This window comes from Chelmon rostratus, chromosome 18, assembly GCF_017976325.1.
Source record: "Chelmon rostratus isolate fCheRos1 chromosome 18, fCheRos1.pri, whole genome shotgun sequence".
Taxonomy (NCBI): domain Eukaryota; kingdom Metazoa; phylum Chordata; class Actinopteri; order Chaetodontiformes; family Chaetodontidae; genus Chelmon; species Chelmon rostratus.
Window position 1 is genome coordinate 14121556 of NC_055675.1, and position 20014 is coordinate 14141569.

Genomic DNA, 20014 nt, shown 5'->3' on the forward strand with positions numbered 1-20014 from the left:
AGGAAGTGCAGAAAAGGACTGCAGGCTCAGGAAGCTTGGTGCTGGCTGAAGAGGAGGGAACAGAGAGAAGAAAGAGATGATGAAGAGAGCATCAGTGTGGGAGAAGAACTGACTGTGAATAATGGCGATCAATGCCGAGGCTATTAGCTGCAATGCATTGTGAATTCGAGTGCTCCGTGAGGGTGAGTGAGGACGTGGCTGAGGGGACTTTTCCAGTCTTTACCCAAGAAACAATAGTCTCCAGGCCCGATGCCTGGCTAACATATCACAAAGCTAGCAGCTCCTCTCAAGCTGAATAGCTTTAGCTGCCTAGACTGAGCTCAGAGAGAAACAGTGAGTGAAAAACACTGAGGGAAACAGGAGAACTAGAGACAAAGAAATTAGAAATAAGAAAAAGAATGGCGAGGATGAAAAAAAGGCTACGGGTCTTTCAGTCCTTCCCCTGGTGAGATGCTAAACCTCGCTTTCTGTGGGACTTCCACATTTGGAGACAGCGACTTCACTTGCTGGAGGTGTTTCATAGTTTACCTCTGTGCTTAGTGTTCAATCTGAAGGTTGCCTGGGCCCAAAGGTAAAACACGATTAGACTACAACTAAACATGATGAAAGGGAGGAGAAGAGAAAGAGGGGAGGACAGGGGATGATGAAAGGAGGTTTTAAAAGAAACAAGGCTAGAGAAATTAAAAGGGAGAGGGACAGGAATAAAGGGCAAAATATCAAAAGGCAAGAAAAGGGGCCAGCACTGGGGGACAGCACTGGAAAGCCAGAGATAACCAAACAAAAAAAGCCAGGCGAAAAAAAAGGGAGTCTCGCTCCTCTGTGACGTGCCGAGGCATCGATGTCAACATTGTGCTTTGGCCCGAGGTCAGAGAAAAGAGGCAACACCGACTTCCTAATTAAGGATTCCCTTTTAGATAAAAGCAACGCAGGACAAAAATGAGCAGAAGCATTGACGCCACATGCACACGCAAACACTTTATCTCTAGAGCCCTCTCTCTCTCTCTCTCTCACACACACACACACACACTAATTATTGATATCACTGCACAGCTGGCAGTGAGTCCAAGTCAGTGTTTGTAGGCTTTGAACGATCAGAAAATACAAGCCAAAAGCCAAACATGCATGTAATTGGCAAACGCAGTCATCCATGTTACACTATGCATGTTGTCATAAGCTCAAACGCTGCCAAGAAGGCACCTTCTACCACCATATCAAGCATGGGCATAATTTCTGTGAGTGCGTGTCCTCACAAACAACCAGATGGAGTGGTGTGATAGACAAAGCGGCTCGGGTGAAATCAGCTGTAGGCGGAAAAGAATAACTCTCGGAAATAGAGAGGAAAGACAATGAGCCACTACGAACCAAAGGCATTAAAAAGGAAGAGGAAGGAGAGTTAATTCGTGGCTGAGAAGTCTGACAGCACAATGTACAGCTTCTTCTTTAGAGAAGAGATATGGCTGAGTGGGCTGTTTTACTTCCGTGGTATCTATAAAGCACAATACTGCTATATTTCCAAAGGATTTCAAAGTTCCTTTCTCCTTAAAAGTAGGGCTGGATGGACTCACTGGTGTACAAACACAGAGCTACTGGCTGATTCTGGCCTTTTCAAAAACAGCCCATACCTCATTCACAAGTAATGTGCGTGACATTTTAGTGCAGCACAGTAACATTTAGGTGAATGTTATCACATTTATAACTGGCAAAAAAATGAGAAATCTATATAATAATTCCCTGCAATGACCTTGCATATACATGAACTGTATTCTAGGACAATGTGGCTGTAATGACTGTTTTCATTACAAAGATCTCAACATTATTTTACTCTCAGTCAAAAGTAAGGGCCGATACAAGGGGAATCTATTCAAATAAGTTAATTATCCTCCACTAAAATAACCATAATAACCTACAACAGCAGACAAATTCGGTGGTATTATTTTTTCTTGCTAATGAGTGGTACTGTTCAGACTGCAATAAATTAAAGGTTATTTACATTCTCGGTTAGTCATTTCATTACTGAGGAATAATGACCACAATTGGCTTTGAATTGTGAAAAACGTGCATTTGATTGTTCTTGAAATGTGGTCGTTTATGACTGCCATTTAAATTTGGAGAAAGGAGGACTTCATGGTTACACTGTAGCTGTTTTGCAGCGAAGCCGAATGCAGCATTTTCAGTAATGACACTGATGTTACAGTGAGTGAAAGCACAAGAACTATGATTATGTTCTAAGTGTGCCCTGGTGGGTGTTTTTCACCCATTAGCCTTCATCAAACCCTCATCTTCCTCACCTCATTAGTGCTCTGCACACTTCTGTGTAAGGGTGTCAGTGTTGTCTCAGAGCTGGCAAAGATAATGGCTTCCTGTCTTAAATAAGCTGGGGTACAAAGCGCAAACGAGCAAGGAGGAGTGGGGATAATGTGTTTGTCCCGCATTACGAAAGCTACGAGAGGAAAATAAATCCACCTCTGTTTCCACCCTCTCCTGCTCCACACTCTGTGTCTTTCTATTCTTCTGCCCCTCTATTGATCAGCTGAAAACCAGAGAGAGCTATTACGAGTCTTCAATCGAACACCTTTACTTTCCAAACCGCTATTCTACGCGGCGAGTTCGGATGAAGGTGAAATGTGGGAGCACTGGCCCACGTGATGCACGCACATCAGCAGGGGACGTAACCTACAACAGAATGAAGCCTGACGCTTCACTTCATCTTCACTCCGGATTCTCAAAGGTTTTCCCATGTGCCCTTGCTGCTATGTTTTCTTTTTTTTTCAAGAATTTTATTTTTAAAATCCTTAACAAAACTTGTTTTCCCTTTCCTGTGCCGTGCGGGGAATCTGCTTGCTCTCCAGGTGCACACTTTTCAGCACTTCTGAAAACACTTTTTGGCTTTGCGCTACTTGAAATTGTTGTTGAAGATTAAAAAAATATATATATATTTAGACTCAAATTCATTTCACACATGCATACACACACATCGCTAATTCCCAAATCTATGATGATGATCTATGATCTGGGAAATCTTGAGATCTACAAGTGTTTCATCAAAACAGGTGATCTGAACGAAAACTAATTCCCTCCAGAGCCAAGACCACAGTGACAAGTGTGTGTGTGTGTGTGTGTGTGTGTGTCTCCATTTGAACACATATGTGTGTCCATGAGCTCAGAGGGCGTTTGAACCTCAAGAGCTCATTTCCCCGATTAGGATCTCGGCCTGGGAAAAGGGACAAATACATCCTTCAACACCAATGGACACACAAACACACACACACAGACACACTATTAGGATATCCAGGGCTCGTGCTCCTCATCCCCTTTTCCCCCCTTTTCTTGTGATTTCTTCTTTTTCAAGTTTCATCTCTTCTGATCAAAGATAACTGGTTATTATCAGAGATCCTCAAAGCAATCACTCTCACTTCTCCTTGTTGGCACCGAACCCATTCCAGTCCTGTCCTTCCTGCTGTATCAAACCACATCCTATTGTCTTTTCCCCCCCCGACTCGACACTTCATCTGCTCTCTCAAAATCTTCTCCAATCTCACACACACTCTCTTTCCAGGAATGTGGAAAAGCCACCTTGTTACTTCTTTGGCTGGTTTTGATGCAGTGAAAGCAGGAGAGGCAAGTTTTTGGGCTACCCTGGCAGGTAAACAGTGCTCGGGAATATGCCTCAGAGTTGTAATGAAAGCAAATATCAACAAAGATGAACAGCATTTCACTTGACTTTTGGTTGGAACACAGTGGAGATGTTTGTATGAATATATACAGAAACTGGAAAAAGAGTGTGCAAATGTTGGAAATAACCAGCGGTGACTTACATGCTTCCTGTGGCGGAGCTGCTGTCTGTCGGCAGAGAGCCGTTGGAGCGCTCCATCTGTGCCAACCTGAGAAAGAAATGCTCATCACTGAGTGCAACTTTAATTACCGGTTAAAACTGAAGCATTTCAGCGATGCCATCGCCTCATGAAAATGCAGGGCGCCGATGTCAACAAATGAGGATCTCAACGCCACAGTGGCACACCAATTAAAATTCAAAGACTGCAGTGAAGTCTCCAAGCAGGTTAAATGACAAATGACCTAAGTCATGACCAAATACGGCAGAGATGTGTGGGGGGAACATTTTCAAATTTTTCTGGTCATAGTGTATGCATAAAAAGCAGCCATGTTAATGAGGCTGGTTCCCCAGATCAAAGCCTGTATTTACTGAACTCTGGAAGAGAGAGGCAGCAGGGTTGTCCAGCAGATTAAGAACATGAGCCACACTCTCAACTTCTGGGTGAAATTGAACTATGACAGAATATGCACAGAGGGAGATATTTAAAGTTATAATTCTGCGGGTGACATCTCATCATCATGTGCATTTTTTCCCATGCAAATCTATAAGCTCCACTATAATCCACAGTGTCAGCGTCTGTACTTCAGTTAAAATTGTTATTCACAGGGCTCATGTCTGTGTCATTGCTGATAAAACAATGCAGCCAGAAACACTGAGCGAAGGTTAATGGTGTGTGACCAGCGGAAGGCCACGGGCCAGAGAGAGCAGCGCTGCATCAGAAGACCCTTCGTGATTAAGGCTATGTGTGGAAGGACACGCCGGGCTCTGTTTTGACACAAGTAGCCCTTGTCCGCTTTAGAGAAGATAAGCTTCGGACTGATTAGAGATTCGTTCAAGGGGCAGGAAGGGATTTGTGCAAGTGTGGGATCTCAATATTCAGACTTATCGTAAAAATCAAACATGACAGGTTTTCAATCTCTGCGCAGCAGCGACATTAACTTGGTGATTAACTGCAGATCACACGCTGTGGCCACTGGTGTGCTGATGTGCACAGCGGGATCATTTGATGCGGGCGGCTGAGAACAGCTATCGGGCAGGTCTGTTGCAGCTCTGATCTCGGTAGCAAATCCATAATGTTGACAGCCAAAGAGGTGGGTGGCTGCGTGTTGTTTGACTCACCGAGCACGTTTTGATTTTTTGAGCCGTCTGAAATTTAATGAATGCGAATGCCACAAAGTAAAAAGCAGACACACATTGTTTAAAGAGTGTGTTTTATGATTGTTGCTGTTGTTGTTTGTACCGTCCCTGAAACCCGACAATAAAAAAATACAATAGTCTACTAAAACATAATGACACTTCTTCTGGCACAACATTATATTTCCACCGCAACCAAGGTTCATAATGCAATATATAATATTTAATGTCTAGAGATGCAGTGTTTTCCACTACGCATATATTAAAAAGTTCAGGATTCTGGATTTAAAGTTACACTGAACTTTTGTAGAGCATTCATTTATACAGATTCTTGGCCATGACAGGAGATATTGTTGATTGTGTTTATCAGTTGCTGTCAGAGGGCAAACTGGAGAATAACAGTTTTGCTTCTTTAATTTATCTAGAATTGCACGGTGAAACAGGTCTCCAAATTACCCTTTTAGAACATAAATGAGCAAAATGCTTATTTTCTTTCTCACATTTAGTGGTAAACATGCAATCTCCTTCTTTCTGTTTTTGTAGTGTCTCAGTTCAATAGCGCAAGTTGATTTTCTCAAAAGAAGTTTCTTTGACAGATATCGGCAGAACGTGCTTTGTTTGCTTTCCAACAGTGTCAGTTTGAGACCTGTTTCATGGTGTATAAATAAAAAGAACAAACAGCAGAAGAAGAAAAAGGGCTGTTTTCTGCAATAAATGTCTCCCCTTCAAGAAGCACAAGAGCAACTAATAATGACAGTCAACATCATTTGGATTTAATGTGATTTCCTGTTTTCATTTGATTTTATTTCATTTTACTGCAAATCACATGTTAAGTCATTTTATTGACCCTTTTCCAAAGTACAATATAGTATTTTCCATTATTTCCAGGCAGCAACTGGTTTTCATTTATCTCACTACTAAAAATCATTGTATAAGGATTCGATTTGGTTGAGCATCGTCACCATCATCATCTCTGTGTTTATTGTATCCACCCTGAGAAAGATTATTGTTGCATTGTAATGCACTGTAAGCACAGACTGAACTCAGGCGCTCCTTTGAAAAAAGGTTAGAATTAGAAGTGACTTTTAGTGAATAAGCTGAAACCTGCAAAAGGATTGAAAAAGTCCTTTAAAGGTGGATTTTTCATTCTTTCATGCAGAATTTTAAATGTGCATCACTTAAACGCAGCACTTTTTTCTGTGTGCTTTGTGGCAGGATGGAGAATGCATGGCGTTACCTGCTGGCATACTGCTCTATCCTGGAGTGGGTGTCATCATGAGAGAGCTGAGGTGACTGGGACAGCCTGGAAATGAATGGGGTAATGGAGATGAATGAGATTCAGCATGCTCACACAACCTCATTAACACAAAGAGATTCACAGGCTCATGCACGCGCTCGTTCACACACACGCACACACAACCTAATGGCTCTTCACAACATCACCTAGAAAACAAATCTGATGATCCTAGAAAGAGAAATAGGAGAGCAGGGTGATCTACGCAGCGGTTGGATGGTTTTTGACAGCCACTGCAGGGATGAGCAACTGAATGCTAGTTGGATGCTTTAAGAGAGGAGAAGAAGGTGACGGTGAAGAGACAGTGGGTGAGGTTTTTTTTTGGTGCCATTTCAGCCAGTGGATCAGGCAGGCAGGCAGGCAGGCAAGCAGGCAACATGCAGTGGAGGACTTTAGGGGGGAGGTGAGTGAGGAGTGAAGGGATTTAAGGAGGTGTCGTTAAAGGGCATTCCAGTCTGGAGACGTAGGTGTTGCTGGTGACGTTGATACTCACTCATACTGCTCCGGACACATGCTGATGAGGGTGACGGGACTGTAAGAGAATCGGAGGGAGGGAGGGAAGGGGAGTTAAGGTACCACAAAATATTTCAGGGACAAAACCACTCCGAAACAATAACACAGCAGGTGGAGGACGAAGTGGAAAGAAACGTCTGGCCAACATGTGGACTCCACACAGAGGGAATGCATGTGAAACAGTCACCAATATGTACACCACGTGTGGTGTATCTAAAACCTGCTTCAGAATAGACTCCTGACACAGAAAATGTGTGGGCTGACAGTCAGTTTTGAAAGGGTCAAGATGGGCAAGTGGATCTGTCAGCAGCACACTGTAATGCACCCAGGTTGTGTGCATGAAAGCTGACACAGAAAAGGCTTGATTATGTCAGTTGCTGCTGTCATTGGTTTTGTATGGCCCAAATTTCTTCCTTTATCTCATTCGCTACCAGCAGGATTTACTGAAATAGCACAGCAGCAAAAACGTACACGGAACCTATTTTGTAGTTAATCTGCTATTGAGTACATTGTGTTATTAAAAGTTCAATTTGGTGCATAAGAGCCCAGAACATGAAGCGACTGGTCTTGAGAGTTTAAAAATGTGACTAACCAGGAAAATAGAGGCATTTGTCATAAAGCCATAAAGTCTTTTAAAGTTTCTGGTTTCTAGTCGTGATAATCATTGCAGCTATTCTTAGAGAAGAAGAGCACAAATTGTTATTGTTAAACAAATGGGACGCCCTCTTATCTCAAACACATGAGGAAATGTGTTGTTTTCATGGAGGAGGCTGGCTAGAAATTGGCAAGATAACAGCTGAGGATGACATTCTTTCACCTCACACTTTTGTTTCCAAAGGAGGCAGAGAAAGGAGGGAAAGTCAAGAGGGAGACGAGCCACGTGGCGGCTCTACTTCTCACAGCGGGGCAGCCAGTGTAGTCACACTTCTGTAGCTGTGAGGAGAATTTGAAATGCAGCAGGGGATTCAAACGGGAAAGAGAGAGAAAGAGAAAAGAGATCAGGGTCGACAGGGCAGACTGAGCTAACTATTCATAGCTGCAGGTGCGCGTTTTAGGCGGCCTCGCCGATATCTTTGCCAGGAGGAAGTGTGCTTGTGTTGTTTTTCAGGAGAGTAATATCAGATTTCATCTTTGCCAAAAATTGATAGCTTCGTAGAGCTTAGACGGTTTTCCTTTCAACCAAATCTTTCTGATCGGCTTACAATGGCTTGAATTGAACCTTCAGGTGGACTTGACAAAAAGTAGTTTGTTGTGGAGACAGAAACACAAGTCAGTGTAACAAAGGGGGAGGGAGAAAGAAAAATGGAAATGAAGCATGGGGAAACAAAAGGAGTGAGAGAGAGGTGACTAAAGGAAAGAGAGGGAGCGGAGAAATCGTGACAGCAGAGACCTTCGGGAGGTGCTGCGACGATGTGTTTGGATGGAAGGCTTGTTGTGCCTGTTCAAGTACAATAAGGGTGCAGAGCAGAGTTCATGTTTCACTTCCACTGGTATTGTGCTAAAAGTCTGAACAGGCTGAGCTGCAGTCAAAATGCATGGGCACAGTGTGCCTGAAGCTAAAACAGTATTCATGAAAGATCAATTTAGTATGAATATCTTAATGCTATTGCCCCAATGTAAAAAAAAAAAAAAAAGAGTGGTCCATTCCATTAAATCTGAGGGCATGTTCAAAATACGAGACAGGAAGGTTATTCTTCAAAATGAGAAAATGAGATACTTGTGCATGTCCGCCTTTTGATTTGGCACTGATCTGAATGAGCTCACACAGGCTGAGTCAAACTCAATTAGGCAGAAAATTCCGAACACACCATCAGTGTAAAGATGGTGACATTTTAACAAAGACTCTCAAAAATCAAGAGTCAGTGTCTTGCCAGTCGGGTGAACAATGAGCCTGGTGTAAACAAATGGCTATGGATCTTTATTATGTGACAAACACCCATGTAGAAGGGCATTGTTTTTAAAGAAGCTGGGTCAAATAAACGTAGGACTTGGAGCATTGTACTTCCAAATTCAATGAGAAATAAAAAAAAAACGTAAGAATATGCAAAAGAGCTAATGTCTTTGATAATATCTCTGTGTATTGGTAAACATCCTGCAGAGATGTTGGTTGTTTTTTTGCTGTTTTTTTATTGGTACGTGCCTTAAAAGGTTTCTAAAAATCAATTTAGCCCATCATGCTGTGGTAGTAAGTCTGTCACACTTAGAACAGCTTCTCTCGGCTCTCCCTGTCCTCCATTTACTCTGTCAGGGGTAAAAGACCATCTGCACATGCTGACACCTCTACCTGTCTGTCAGAAAGACAGCTAGAGGGCTGGAAAGGGAAACGTGTGGTGTGTACGTGAGCAAGAGCAAATTACAGATGCACATTGAGACCTTTTGTGTGTGCATTTATGCATATATATATATATGTAAATATGTCTAAAAATTCTGCAGATGTATGTTCTGTGCATGACTTGAAATTTAAGTGGACACATTGCTGGAAAGGAGACAATCTGCTGTGCAGTTGTGTTTTTAATGCTTTCATGTTCAGTGATGGTTGGGAGCAGAAAGTTTGCACTGCAGATGGCTTCGCTAGTTGTGCGTCACTGAAAATGAGACTGTGGTGTCTTTCTTTGACTTTGTTCATGTCTTTATTTTCAAGTCCCTGTTCAAAGCCATTAACCTCTCTAGGAGGCCTGCTGTAGCAGAGACTAGTCTGCTCTGATGGTTACATAGGGCAAAAAGCAAAAAACAACAGAGTGAGAAAACATTAAAACGGTTCTTTCACATTATCAAATATAGCTATGACGAATCAACAATCCTATCTGCCGTGAAATGAGGCAAAGATGCAAGTGGGAGGTGAGAGTAGGTGATGTTTTGCTCTCTCAAGGTGGAAAGAAACAGAGTGGGTGGAATTAAAAAAGAGGAGCTATGATACAAAAGTGGAAAGGGGAGAGATGGTGAGTGAGTGCATTAGGGAGAGCAATTATACAGCAGACAATCTCATTTTCTCTCCTGCTGCTACAGTACTTTAAAAATTACAACTTCTTAGAAGTTTGCTTTGTTAGGACGACCAATGGAGCCTGACGATGAATTAAAGAGGTTTAGGAGGGTTATCTTAAAAATTAAATCTCTTAAGATTTTATATCTTATAATATAACCTTGGACACAAGAAAACATGAAGCATGATATCCAGGATGATGTTAGTAGCAAGTTTTTGTTTTTTGTTTTTTTTTTCAATTTCCTGGTTTACCAGATTTGTATTAGATACAAACAAATCTGTTATATAGTCGATATTTTGCAGTTGAAAAATTGGGAGCAATCATATTTTATTTCAACAAATGTGGCATCAAACGTTATGATGTTTACCTAATCTGTATAATTCTTCTTTTTAAGCAGGGATCAAGACCTCATTCCAATTACAGAAAAAAATCCATTTCAATTTAGGTCACAGTGTTCATTTTAGTGACATGGAGATGGCAAAAGCCACTAAACCGTGGCAACATACTGTAGGTCTAAAATGAATGTGGAATGCTGAGCATTTCTTCAATTTGCAGTATGTTCGAGCCAAATCCTAGACAGTCCGACAGCAAAAGATTGCACCTTGAGGCTTATGTCTGCAAATAAAGCTGTTTACAGTGTACTCAAGCCTGTGGCAACATGTGGACAGCCCATGGCTCACAGGAGACACCTAATGCAGTAAAAGTGATGGGAAAATGACCATAAAATAGTCCTACCGTCTCTATTCCCTTCTGCCATATTGTGAAAAGAGCTCTGCGTTTTGCCACAATTCCTCTGTTCTTTAGAGGTATTTATCAGGCAGGCATCTCTGCAGGAGTCATTTTTCAGAAGGGAAGAGAAGTGAGAATGGAACGAGGCAGGAGGTGAGGAGGAGGACGGACAAGGATGGGAGGGATGAAAGGGGGAGTGCAATCCATCTGAGAGGTGACTGTGTGCAGCTGGATGTCAGGGAAAATCTATCGCCAAGTGAACAGGTGAGTCACTGTGAGCGTCTTTTGAGAGTTTCTGGTGATCGCAAGGTGCAAAACTACACTGCTCAAAAGTAAGACTGCGTGAGCGGGAGATGTCCCACTCATGCAAAAATACAACACAAAAATACTGACAGGCAGAGAAAAGGAGACAATAGATAGATGGAAAAATATAGAAGAAACACAGAAATGAGTCACAAAGAGAGACAGTCTCAGAGCGCACGGGGCAGGTGGGGCAAGCGCCACATCTCAGACGCACACTCCACAGGGAGGATGAGGATCTCGCCTGGGGCGTCTGCATAATGTGGGCCTGGTTAAACGGCCCTCCAGGGGGATTTACGGTGGGCAGGAGCAGGGACATGAATCAGACACAATCACTGGGGCAGGTGCTACAGACAGGAGATCTACAGTGCAGTGGCGGCACCTGGACCAACAGGTGAATAAACACATGCGCTGAGTGGGGAATCAACACTCCACACACGCTGTAGCGCATGTGTGTGTGTGGGAGTGTGTGAGAGAGAAAGTGTCAGGCACAATATCTTTCGTAACGTGGGACGTGAGGATATTTATGACAGAGTGAGAGAAGGGGTACTTCATCAATTTTACAAGTCAAACTCAGTGATGGGGAGCCTGTTATATAATGTCTTGCGTGGCTCTTGAGAAGCTTTGTCACGTCTTAGAGATTAATATTAGCGGTATCAGTCGGGCACTCTTGGCAACTGAGACAGGCAGCATTTATTTGAGGATTCATTTTGAACGAGGGAGCGTGTGCATAAATTCATCCAATCAAATGTGATTCCGGGTGACTAGCTAAGCTGCGCATTAGACCATTAGCTTGTCGTCCCTAGCAGCTAGGAGGCGTGTGTTTGCATATCGCTTGGCGAAAACACTGTTTACACTTCCAAGAGTGATTATGCACTAATTTATTAATGTCTCCCCCTTTCACTTCCTCTTGATCTAACACGATCAATCTACCTTGACTGGAGCACAGTATCGCGCTGTTTTTGCTAACCCATGTCCACTTTCAAGCGATCCACTCACATCTTAAGGATGTGATTTAAATCCTTGTTGTAGCCAAATATTCAGTTTCATTCACAAATACATCATATTACTGAAGCTTAAGACGCTCTACTTCCCTTTTACTGTGACTTGAAGAGATTTTTAGACAGCTAAAAGAAATCGTGATGCACGATAAACATAGTTTCTACTGTTTCTCAGCCAATCAGATTTGAGTACTGATCTGTTCATAAAGACACTCAAGTGCTACTTACGTTTCCATGTTGTCACCCTCTAGAACTGTCTGGACTGGGAGGTAACCAAGCCGAGGATGTTTGGCGAAGTACTTCTTCGATCTGAATTTGTTCTTCAGCACTTTGGTGAAATCACGCATGTCCTCGCCCGATGTCGTCTGAGAGACAGAAAAAAGTTTGGCTGTTATTTATTGCAGAGTGAGTGAGTGTGTGAGTTCATGCATTTCCACGCTCTCTTGTGCACACGTACTGTAAGCAGCATACGCATTTGTGTGGAAGAGAATGTGTTTTGTTAATTAGATACTTAGCAAAGGTGTTCCTTCTGCAGAAGCGGTTTCTGCCTTGCAAGCAAACAACAAATTACCACAACAGCCTGACCAGAGGGGGAGAAAATCCCTTTGCAGAGGATTCAGACAACCACCGCTGAACACACACACACACACACACGCACGCACAGACAAATATACCACTCCCACTGTTGACAGACATGCGTAAATGAACAGACTCTATTGAGTTCACTTGGCTTATTGACTAATCCATGCAATTTAAGATGGTAGCTTAAGCAAACCGACAGCAATTATGGAACAATTATACGAAAGCTGGAGGAGAATTTGTGCAAGTTTATGTGTGTGTGTTTATGCAGCTCCTTCCTGTGTTGCTCAACAAATGTGCTTTTTTTTTCATTTTTAAGATTTTTTTTTTGCCTCGATTAAATGTGGACATAGGAAAGAATGAGAGAGAGAGAGAAAAGGCATTTATTGCACGTAACAAAGGTCCCTAGCTGGAGTGAAACTGTTGAAGTTACAGAGAGCATCATAAACACGTTCCCTGATGCATTGACAACAAAATGACGCTGGAGGCCCCAGTCACAGTCTAACCCCAACAACGTCTGCACTTAGGAAAGGTAAAAACATTGAAATTAAAGTAATCAATACAGCACAGCACCAAATTTGGTTTCTTCGATATCACTGACAAAGCCCATTGGGGCTATGACAATGCCACTCCCATAAAAATGAAAAACTAATAAAAAAAGCGATATTGCAGCCATAAAATAAACAGCATGACAAAGCTAAAAGATGGAATCGGATTAAATGACTGTCCTGAGTCTCACAAAAGTCACTATCAATCTTCAACCGTCTGCAAAATCTGGTTTTCGCAGCATCATTATTCAGTATAGACTTCATATTTTCAAAGGTATAAAACTGAAACATGGTTTGGTTTGAGCACAGGGAGAAGAGTCAATATGATTATGTATGATACTGGTATTTTCAGAGGAACCACAGAGAAACAACCAAAAAAAAAAAAAAAACTTCAAAGTTGACTTTACAGGATTTAAAATGACACAATAAGTTGATTTAGATGAGTTTTCATTTGATCTCCCTCTGGCAGGAAAACAGATTTGGGTCTTGAATATATCTAACATCTTGGAATGAATCCAGTTTACAGTATTTTGCGTTTGAATCCAGCTCTGTTAAGCTTGACATGCTTTTCAAGGCTTTTCTTACTTTTGTTCTACAGCCAGCTCCAGTATTGATTTCACTGTAACGTATGCTTAAGGTCATTGTTCGAGTTGTTGCACCAGTCTCAGGTGTTTGGCGCTGTCAAGCAAGCGGTCCTCAATAATATGCTCGTATTTGGCTCCTTTCAGTCTTCTCTTTATCCTCGCACGTCTTCCAGCTGTTTGTGCTGAAAAGCCTGTGGACAGTATGCTGCTGTCACAGCCATTCTTCAAAGCATTGACGGTGATAAGCTGCGACTGCTTTCTGGCAGACGGGGCTTAACATCATGGCTGATAAGTTCAAATATTCATTTAATCAGCGCACACAATGTTTTGCCTTCTGCTCTCGCTCAGGACATTTTGCAGCTTCCAGGCTGCTGTCATAAGTCTCTCTTTTCTGCCAAACGCCAGATTTCTGTCTCACTGACTCGCGTCCCTTCTAGCGAGATCTGCCATTATAGCTGTTTTATCAGGTTCTAACGCTCATGATCTCATCTCAGCAAAGTCTGTCCTGGTTAGCGGCTCAGGCTGTTGGGCGACAAGCTTTAAGAGAGTCTAGGAGAGTCTAATAATGTTGTTATCGTGCTTCTACAAAATACACTGATACATGCTGATGTGCACAAATCATTTTAAAATGATGTCTAATCAATTGAAGTGGCCACAGAGTGGGTCAAGTTACCGTAACCATAACTGTATCCAAATAAAATCCACTTTCTAATGTGACACAACAAAATGTGATTAAAGGTCAGGGAAAAAGTTGATGATTAGTCAACTCCTGAGTGATTAACGTACCCTGTAGATGCGTAATAACCTTTAACAAACGTGTTTGTCGCTGCAGCAAAGCCGAAAATAAGATAGAGTTTCTTGAGAGCCAGGGCAGGCAGCTGCTGGGCATCTTAACTCACGGAAGAATGATCGCTGCTCTCTACAGCTGCTCCTCCAAAGTCAATATCTATCCCATTTGCAAAATTGAAAAAGCAAATTAAAAGACAGAAATGAGAAACGTCTCCACTCGAGTCACTCAAAGTTTGACGTTAAGCAATATTGAAAGGAGTTGGCCCACAAGTGTGCGATCCCAATTGAGAAAGAGAGCAATGTTCAATTTCACCAAGCTCTCCCTTTCCTAATATTCTTCTCTCTGTGTAGTAGTAAAGTGAAATATTGCTTTCTGGCAGAAAAGATAAAAAAGACCTCAGAGAGCCATGAGTATTTTACCATTTGTTCATGTAAATTCAAATTAAGCCAGAGATCTGTCAGGAGGGTTGATGGTGGGAAAAGTTGGAGAAATCAACTGCATGGGACGTAGGAGGTAAACGCAAGACACAGGCATCGCGTCAACCTGTAATAATCACACTGAGGAACTGGAATTCTACACAGTCACATAATTGAGACTTATTTCCCAGCAGTGGACAAAAAGCAAGGCCTCACAAGGTAAACCATTAAATATTAGGGCTAAGATTTGGTTAAAGTAAGACGTGAACTGGTGCAGGGGTTGGAGTCAGAATGCAATGGTTATGGTTAAAGTTTGGAGAAATTTGAGTGAGAAACTTTTGATTTAGACTGTCCACAGACTTCTGCACACTTTTGGCTCTGTTTTTCACGGTCTGGCCTTAGTTCAAATTCAGGGAAATCTTAATGCTGCAACATACAACAATATTCTCAACAGTAATGTGCTGTTCCTGTTCAACATGCACAAACAAAAGCCCATAAAGAAATGTTTTTTCTGAGGTTGGTGTGGAAAAACTTGACTCCACCCCAGTTGATCTAAGAGTCCTGACCTTTAGGATAAATTGGAATGCAGACTGTGAGCAAGGCCTTAGTGAGCTTTAGACAGAAAGAAATGCATTTAAAAATGCAGGGGGCAACATTTTAGGGGGGTTATTGGTTTAGATATTGGTGAGACAATCACGATGTAGACCACAGAATTACAAAAATATTTCTAAATTAAAACATCAGCACATATTCACTGTAAGGTAATACATTTAAACTGCAAATAAGTATAAATGCGTTGCTCTAATAACCAAAGTCTGCAAGTGTGAATGTGTGTGTTTCCATTAAACGGATGAGAGGAGAGTGCAGGTACGTGGAAAAGAGATATGAAATGAGCTGCTGAGCAACGTGTGTGTCAGTGTATGTGCGTGTGAGTGCGTGTGTGTGTCCCTCACCGGCGTACAGTACTCCACCATGGGGTAGTTGAGCTTGTGGCCCTTGGCGGTGCGCCCAGAAAAGAAGCAGCTCTGACACACGTCGTAGTTGAAATGCTTCAGACTGCGATACCTAGAGAGAGAGCAGAGGAGAGAAAGGGAGGTGAAAAGCGAGATAAGTTGAGCTGGGAAGAAGAGTAGATGTCACTTGCCTGTCCCCAGGGTGTGTGTGTGTGTGCGTGCGTGCGTGCGTGCGTGCGTGCGTGAGCACGTATGTAGCCCTACAACTTGACTCATCTCCAGGCTACACTGGGGCCTCCTGGAGAGCTGTCGATTTCCACTGTCAGTCATTCACACAATCCTCCACGAGCACATGTTAAGACACACACGCACACACACGCACACACACACTGAAAATCTTGTCAATATGCTGACAGTGTGACAGACAGTTGGATTTCCACCAAAACACAACAATGTGACAACAACTGTCAAGGATGTTGTCCTCAGCAGAAGCTGTAGCCACAAGGCCATTTAACAGCTAAATTGAGACAGGAGCCATTCAGACGTAATAGCTTAAGTCTTTTATCTCTCTCTCCTCTCCAGCTCTCCCAAGGTTAGCTGACTGATGAGCTACGAGAGAGTGCCATACATCAAAGGATGCAACCGTGCACACGACACCACCAAGTCAAATGCGCCATTACGCACTGACACGCAGCATATTACTACGAGGAGGGGGTGTTAATTCACCTTCACAGCGGGAGGTGCTGAGAAGCCCTTAATTAATGAGTTTATCCACCAACAACTTTGGTTAATTATGGAACTTGCATTGTCTGGTTAGATTAGGTGACATCTTCTTAGCGGTTAAAAGCACTTTTTATTAAGCAGCTTTTGTGCAGGATTCGAGTCCATATGTTTTATGAAGAAATTGTCAATTTAGCAACGAAATAGGACTAAAAGGATAACAGTAGAAGCATTAATAGTTCATAGGTGAGCCACAGTTGGGGAATCGTTGACCTAAACCATGGCACAATAAGAGCAAATAATAGGACTAAAAAGGTATTAAATCAAAAAGTAGGAAAATAAGACTACATTCAAAAATAAAGGTCAGCATCCAAACATCCTACAAATCGTCTCGCTAATAACAGACTCGAGGTCTTTTGTCTCATTGGCATTTTGTATCAGAGCGGAGGCAATTAAGTTTAAATTATTGCTGGCAGGTCCAACATTGCAAGTAAATATGTAAATGTAACACACGCTCAGGATAGTTTGCTTGAACGCACAGGAAATGGTGCATGTTGAATGTGTCTCGGTGGCCTCCCACTAATTTGCTGCAGTTGGGTTGACATTAATCAAACGTAAACATATCTGCTGACATGTTATCCCTTCAGTTCTGTTCGAGCTTTTGGATGATCGCATGTACCATGCTTGTTTGAAAAAACTGCTGCTACTAAAAAGGAAAAAAAAATTGAAATCTACAAAACGCCTGCGATGCATTTTCCTTCTTCTTCCTCTCTTGCTCTCGGCCTTTCCCTCCCTCCATCGCTCCCTCTCATCGATCAGTGACAGAACTTGGGAGACGTGTGCTTCATCAAATGTCTGACTGCATTTCTCTTTCTGCTGGCAAAGCAAGGAATCTGAAAGGGACAATCCTGCCACCCGACTTCACTTGGCGCAGTGTTACACGAATCTCCAGCCACAGAAAAAGCTTTTCTCTGCTAAACTGTGAGAAACTGTCAGAGAAAAACTAAATTCTATGACAAATTGACTACAGGTGTTGAACAGCAACAGACATCTTTCTTGACCTGTTATTAATATACAAGTGTGAGATAAGATCAGGAACCAAGTGAAACAAAGGCAGCTATGGCCGTTTGTTTGTGTGTGATTGTCAGTCGTGCACAGTATCAGAGGGAGGTCTGTTATGGATTGTTTGCCAGCCAATCGGCTCTTTGTGAACTTTGTGAATGTGGCTGTGCGCTGCATGTTTGTGTGTTTGTGACTATGTGTGCATGTTTCACTGCAAACCTCCGGATGGTATTTAGTCAGTGGTGTATCAGCTGTTGACATTTAGATAAATGCCTGCCCTCCAGAGCAGATCTGCCCTTTATGCTCAACCAGGAGAGAACAACCGCCACATTTGGTGTTTGTGTGAGTGAGTGGCCTATTACATGTTGCAGACTTGTCTCGTTATTTTGCATGCATGCTTCACAAATCATCAATTAAATGCTCAGTCTGAGCATGCGAGTGTGTTTTACCTGAAGCCAACAATAGGACACTCCTTGCAGATGTTACACTTGGCCTGATGTTTCGCCGTCTCTGCAGCAGCCACTCTGTGCAGGACGGGGAGCCAAACCATAGACTGGGGTTCCAGACGCATCCAATCCACAAACTGCCTGGGCTCCAGCTCCACCTTATTGGTCACCTGGGCATAAAAGAGGCAGCGCCAAGAGTTAGGAGCCCTTAAATCAAAAGTTTAGCAACCATATGAAGTTTACGGTTTCTATAAAAGTTCAGCAAACAGTGCTGATAAGGTGAACATGATAGAGAAACATGCACAACGTCATTCGCAGAAATGATTAACAAGCTGTGGCTCTTTGCTTGTTACTGAAAGCCAAATACAGATGCAGACAAATTGACGATGACCACACATATTAAAGCAACGACTCCCTCAGACGCATGATTGCCCTGAATTGTGGACCAAGACTAAATAACTTTTACGAGCTCCTTATTCATGTTTATTGGTTGAAATGTCTAACAATAAACATTGATTGATTTTCACACCCTCTCTGCCCTTGTCCTACACGCCCATAGCTTTGCTGTTAGCTAACAGCCCTATTGCTCCATGTGAGAAGCTGTGAAAACACCCACAAACTCCTACTCTTAAGTGCTGCTCTAAACTTTTAGAGGTGTAAATGCTTATGTAACCCGTACAACCCCAATTCCGACAAATTGGGACGCTGTGTAAACCATAAATAAAACACAGTGTGATAATGATGATGGCATTCTGTTTTTATCGACTTATTAGGCAGCGTCCCAACTCTTTTAAAATCAGGGCTGTACTTGTACAGTGATAAGATGTGAAATACAAGTGACAATAGTGCCCACTTTCCAACATTTGTCCCTTTTAAAACTAACCAATTGACAAGAAGAACAAACATTACAGGACACGAAAAACATTCACAAAATATATTTCAGGAGCATCTTTGCCCAACTGCACGTTATAATGAGCCAATTGGATAAGCCAACACTGGGTGAGAAGCTTTGACATGGCTGCTGTTACTGCTAAACAAATCAAAGACGACCTTTCCATCATCCCTGACACACAAAAAGGGCAGCAAATGCAGCAAAGGGCTGAATACATTTGAAATAAGAGGAGAGAATAATCAAAAGGAACAGAAGTGTGTGTGTGTGTGTTTGTGTGTTCCCCTGATCCCCTCCCAAGGCTTACGGTGTGCAAGCTTCTCAATTTTATTAGTATATCCTTCTGAAAATAAATGAATGCAACAAAACAAACTGAAAGACAAACACATCCCAACCTGCAAACTGGAATCAGGGATCAGCTTTATGGATCAATATTTGCAGTCGGTTCTCAAAAACATTTACCTGTGAGCTTTGGTGTGCGATGAGGTGAAATGCTAAAAGTGTTTGAAGCACCAAATATTGAAAAAAGGTCAAGTTCCAAAAACTGGCGTCAAATATTTACTGCACTGAGATTTGTAGTCATGAAAGGCTTCGAATTTTGAAATTTGCCGAATACAGACTGTATTTCATGAGGTGAGTTCTTGGACAGTTGGTGGTTAGACAACACTGAACATTTTTTAGATGAGTTTTGAAAAACATGTGTTCCTCCAATGAAAGGCCATACTATACATTATATAGTGAATAAGAAGGCTTCTCAAAGTTACTGGCTGACAGGTGAGAACGCTGCCTATGAAACTTTCACCCTGATGACACCTTAAATCTTCACCTTTCCATTTGACCTTCCCCTGAACAATCAGAGCACCTCTCTGTCTCTCCTTTCCCATACTATAGTCTCATCTTTGCCTTCCCACCCTCCTCCGCGCCACGTAATGGCAGATTTATAGCACATACAGATTAATTACCGCAGAGAAGAGATGGCTGAAAGGATGGCTAGATAGACGGATGGATGGGTAAAGGACGGAGACTGACAAAGGAACAGTGAATGAGGCCATATTTATGGCGGCGCAACTCGTTCATCACAGCCCCATTAAACCAAATGGACTGGGTGACTGCACTGTCACTGGCAGGGCAGGTGGATCATGGCTTTGCTTGTGTATATGTGTGAGCATGTAAATGAGAGTGTGTGTCTGTGTGTGTGAATGTGTCAGTGTCTACCTGCCAACTTGGTTTGATGATTGAATGA

The 20014-nt window shown here is 42.4% G+C and overlaps 1 protein-coding gene across 6 annotated transcripts in view; it reads right to left on the bottom strand.

Annotated features, from left to right (window-relative positions):
* Window positions 1-20014, bottom strand: part of utrn (utrophin) — a 177206-nt gene that overhangs the window by 13640 nt on the left and 143552 nt on the right. For 5 of the 6 annotated variants that reach the window (XM_041958496.1, XM_041958492.1, XM_041958493.1 and 2 more), the window contains 6 exons: window positions 17886-18052; window positions 15655-15766; window positions 12013-12149; window positions 6754-6792; window positions 6204-6269; window positions 3816-3881 (listed from right to left, as the gene is read on the bottom strand). In XM_041958496.1, the coding sequence (XP_041814430.1) occupies window positions 3816-3881; window positions 6204-6269; window positions 6754-6792; window positions 12013-12149; window positions 15655-15766; window positions 17886-18052 (587 nt within the window). The remainder of the gene's footprint in view (window positions 1-3815; window positions 3882-6203; window positions 6270-6753; window positions 6793-12012; window positions 12150-15654; window positions 15767-17885; window positions 18053-20014) is intronic. The other variant, XM_041958494.1, reaches the window with a different exon arrangement.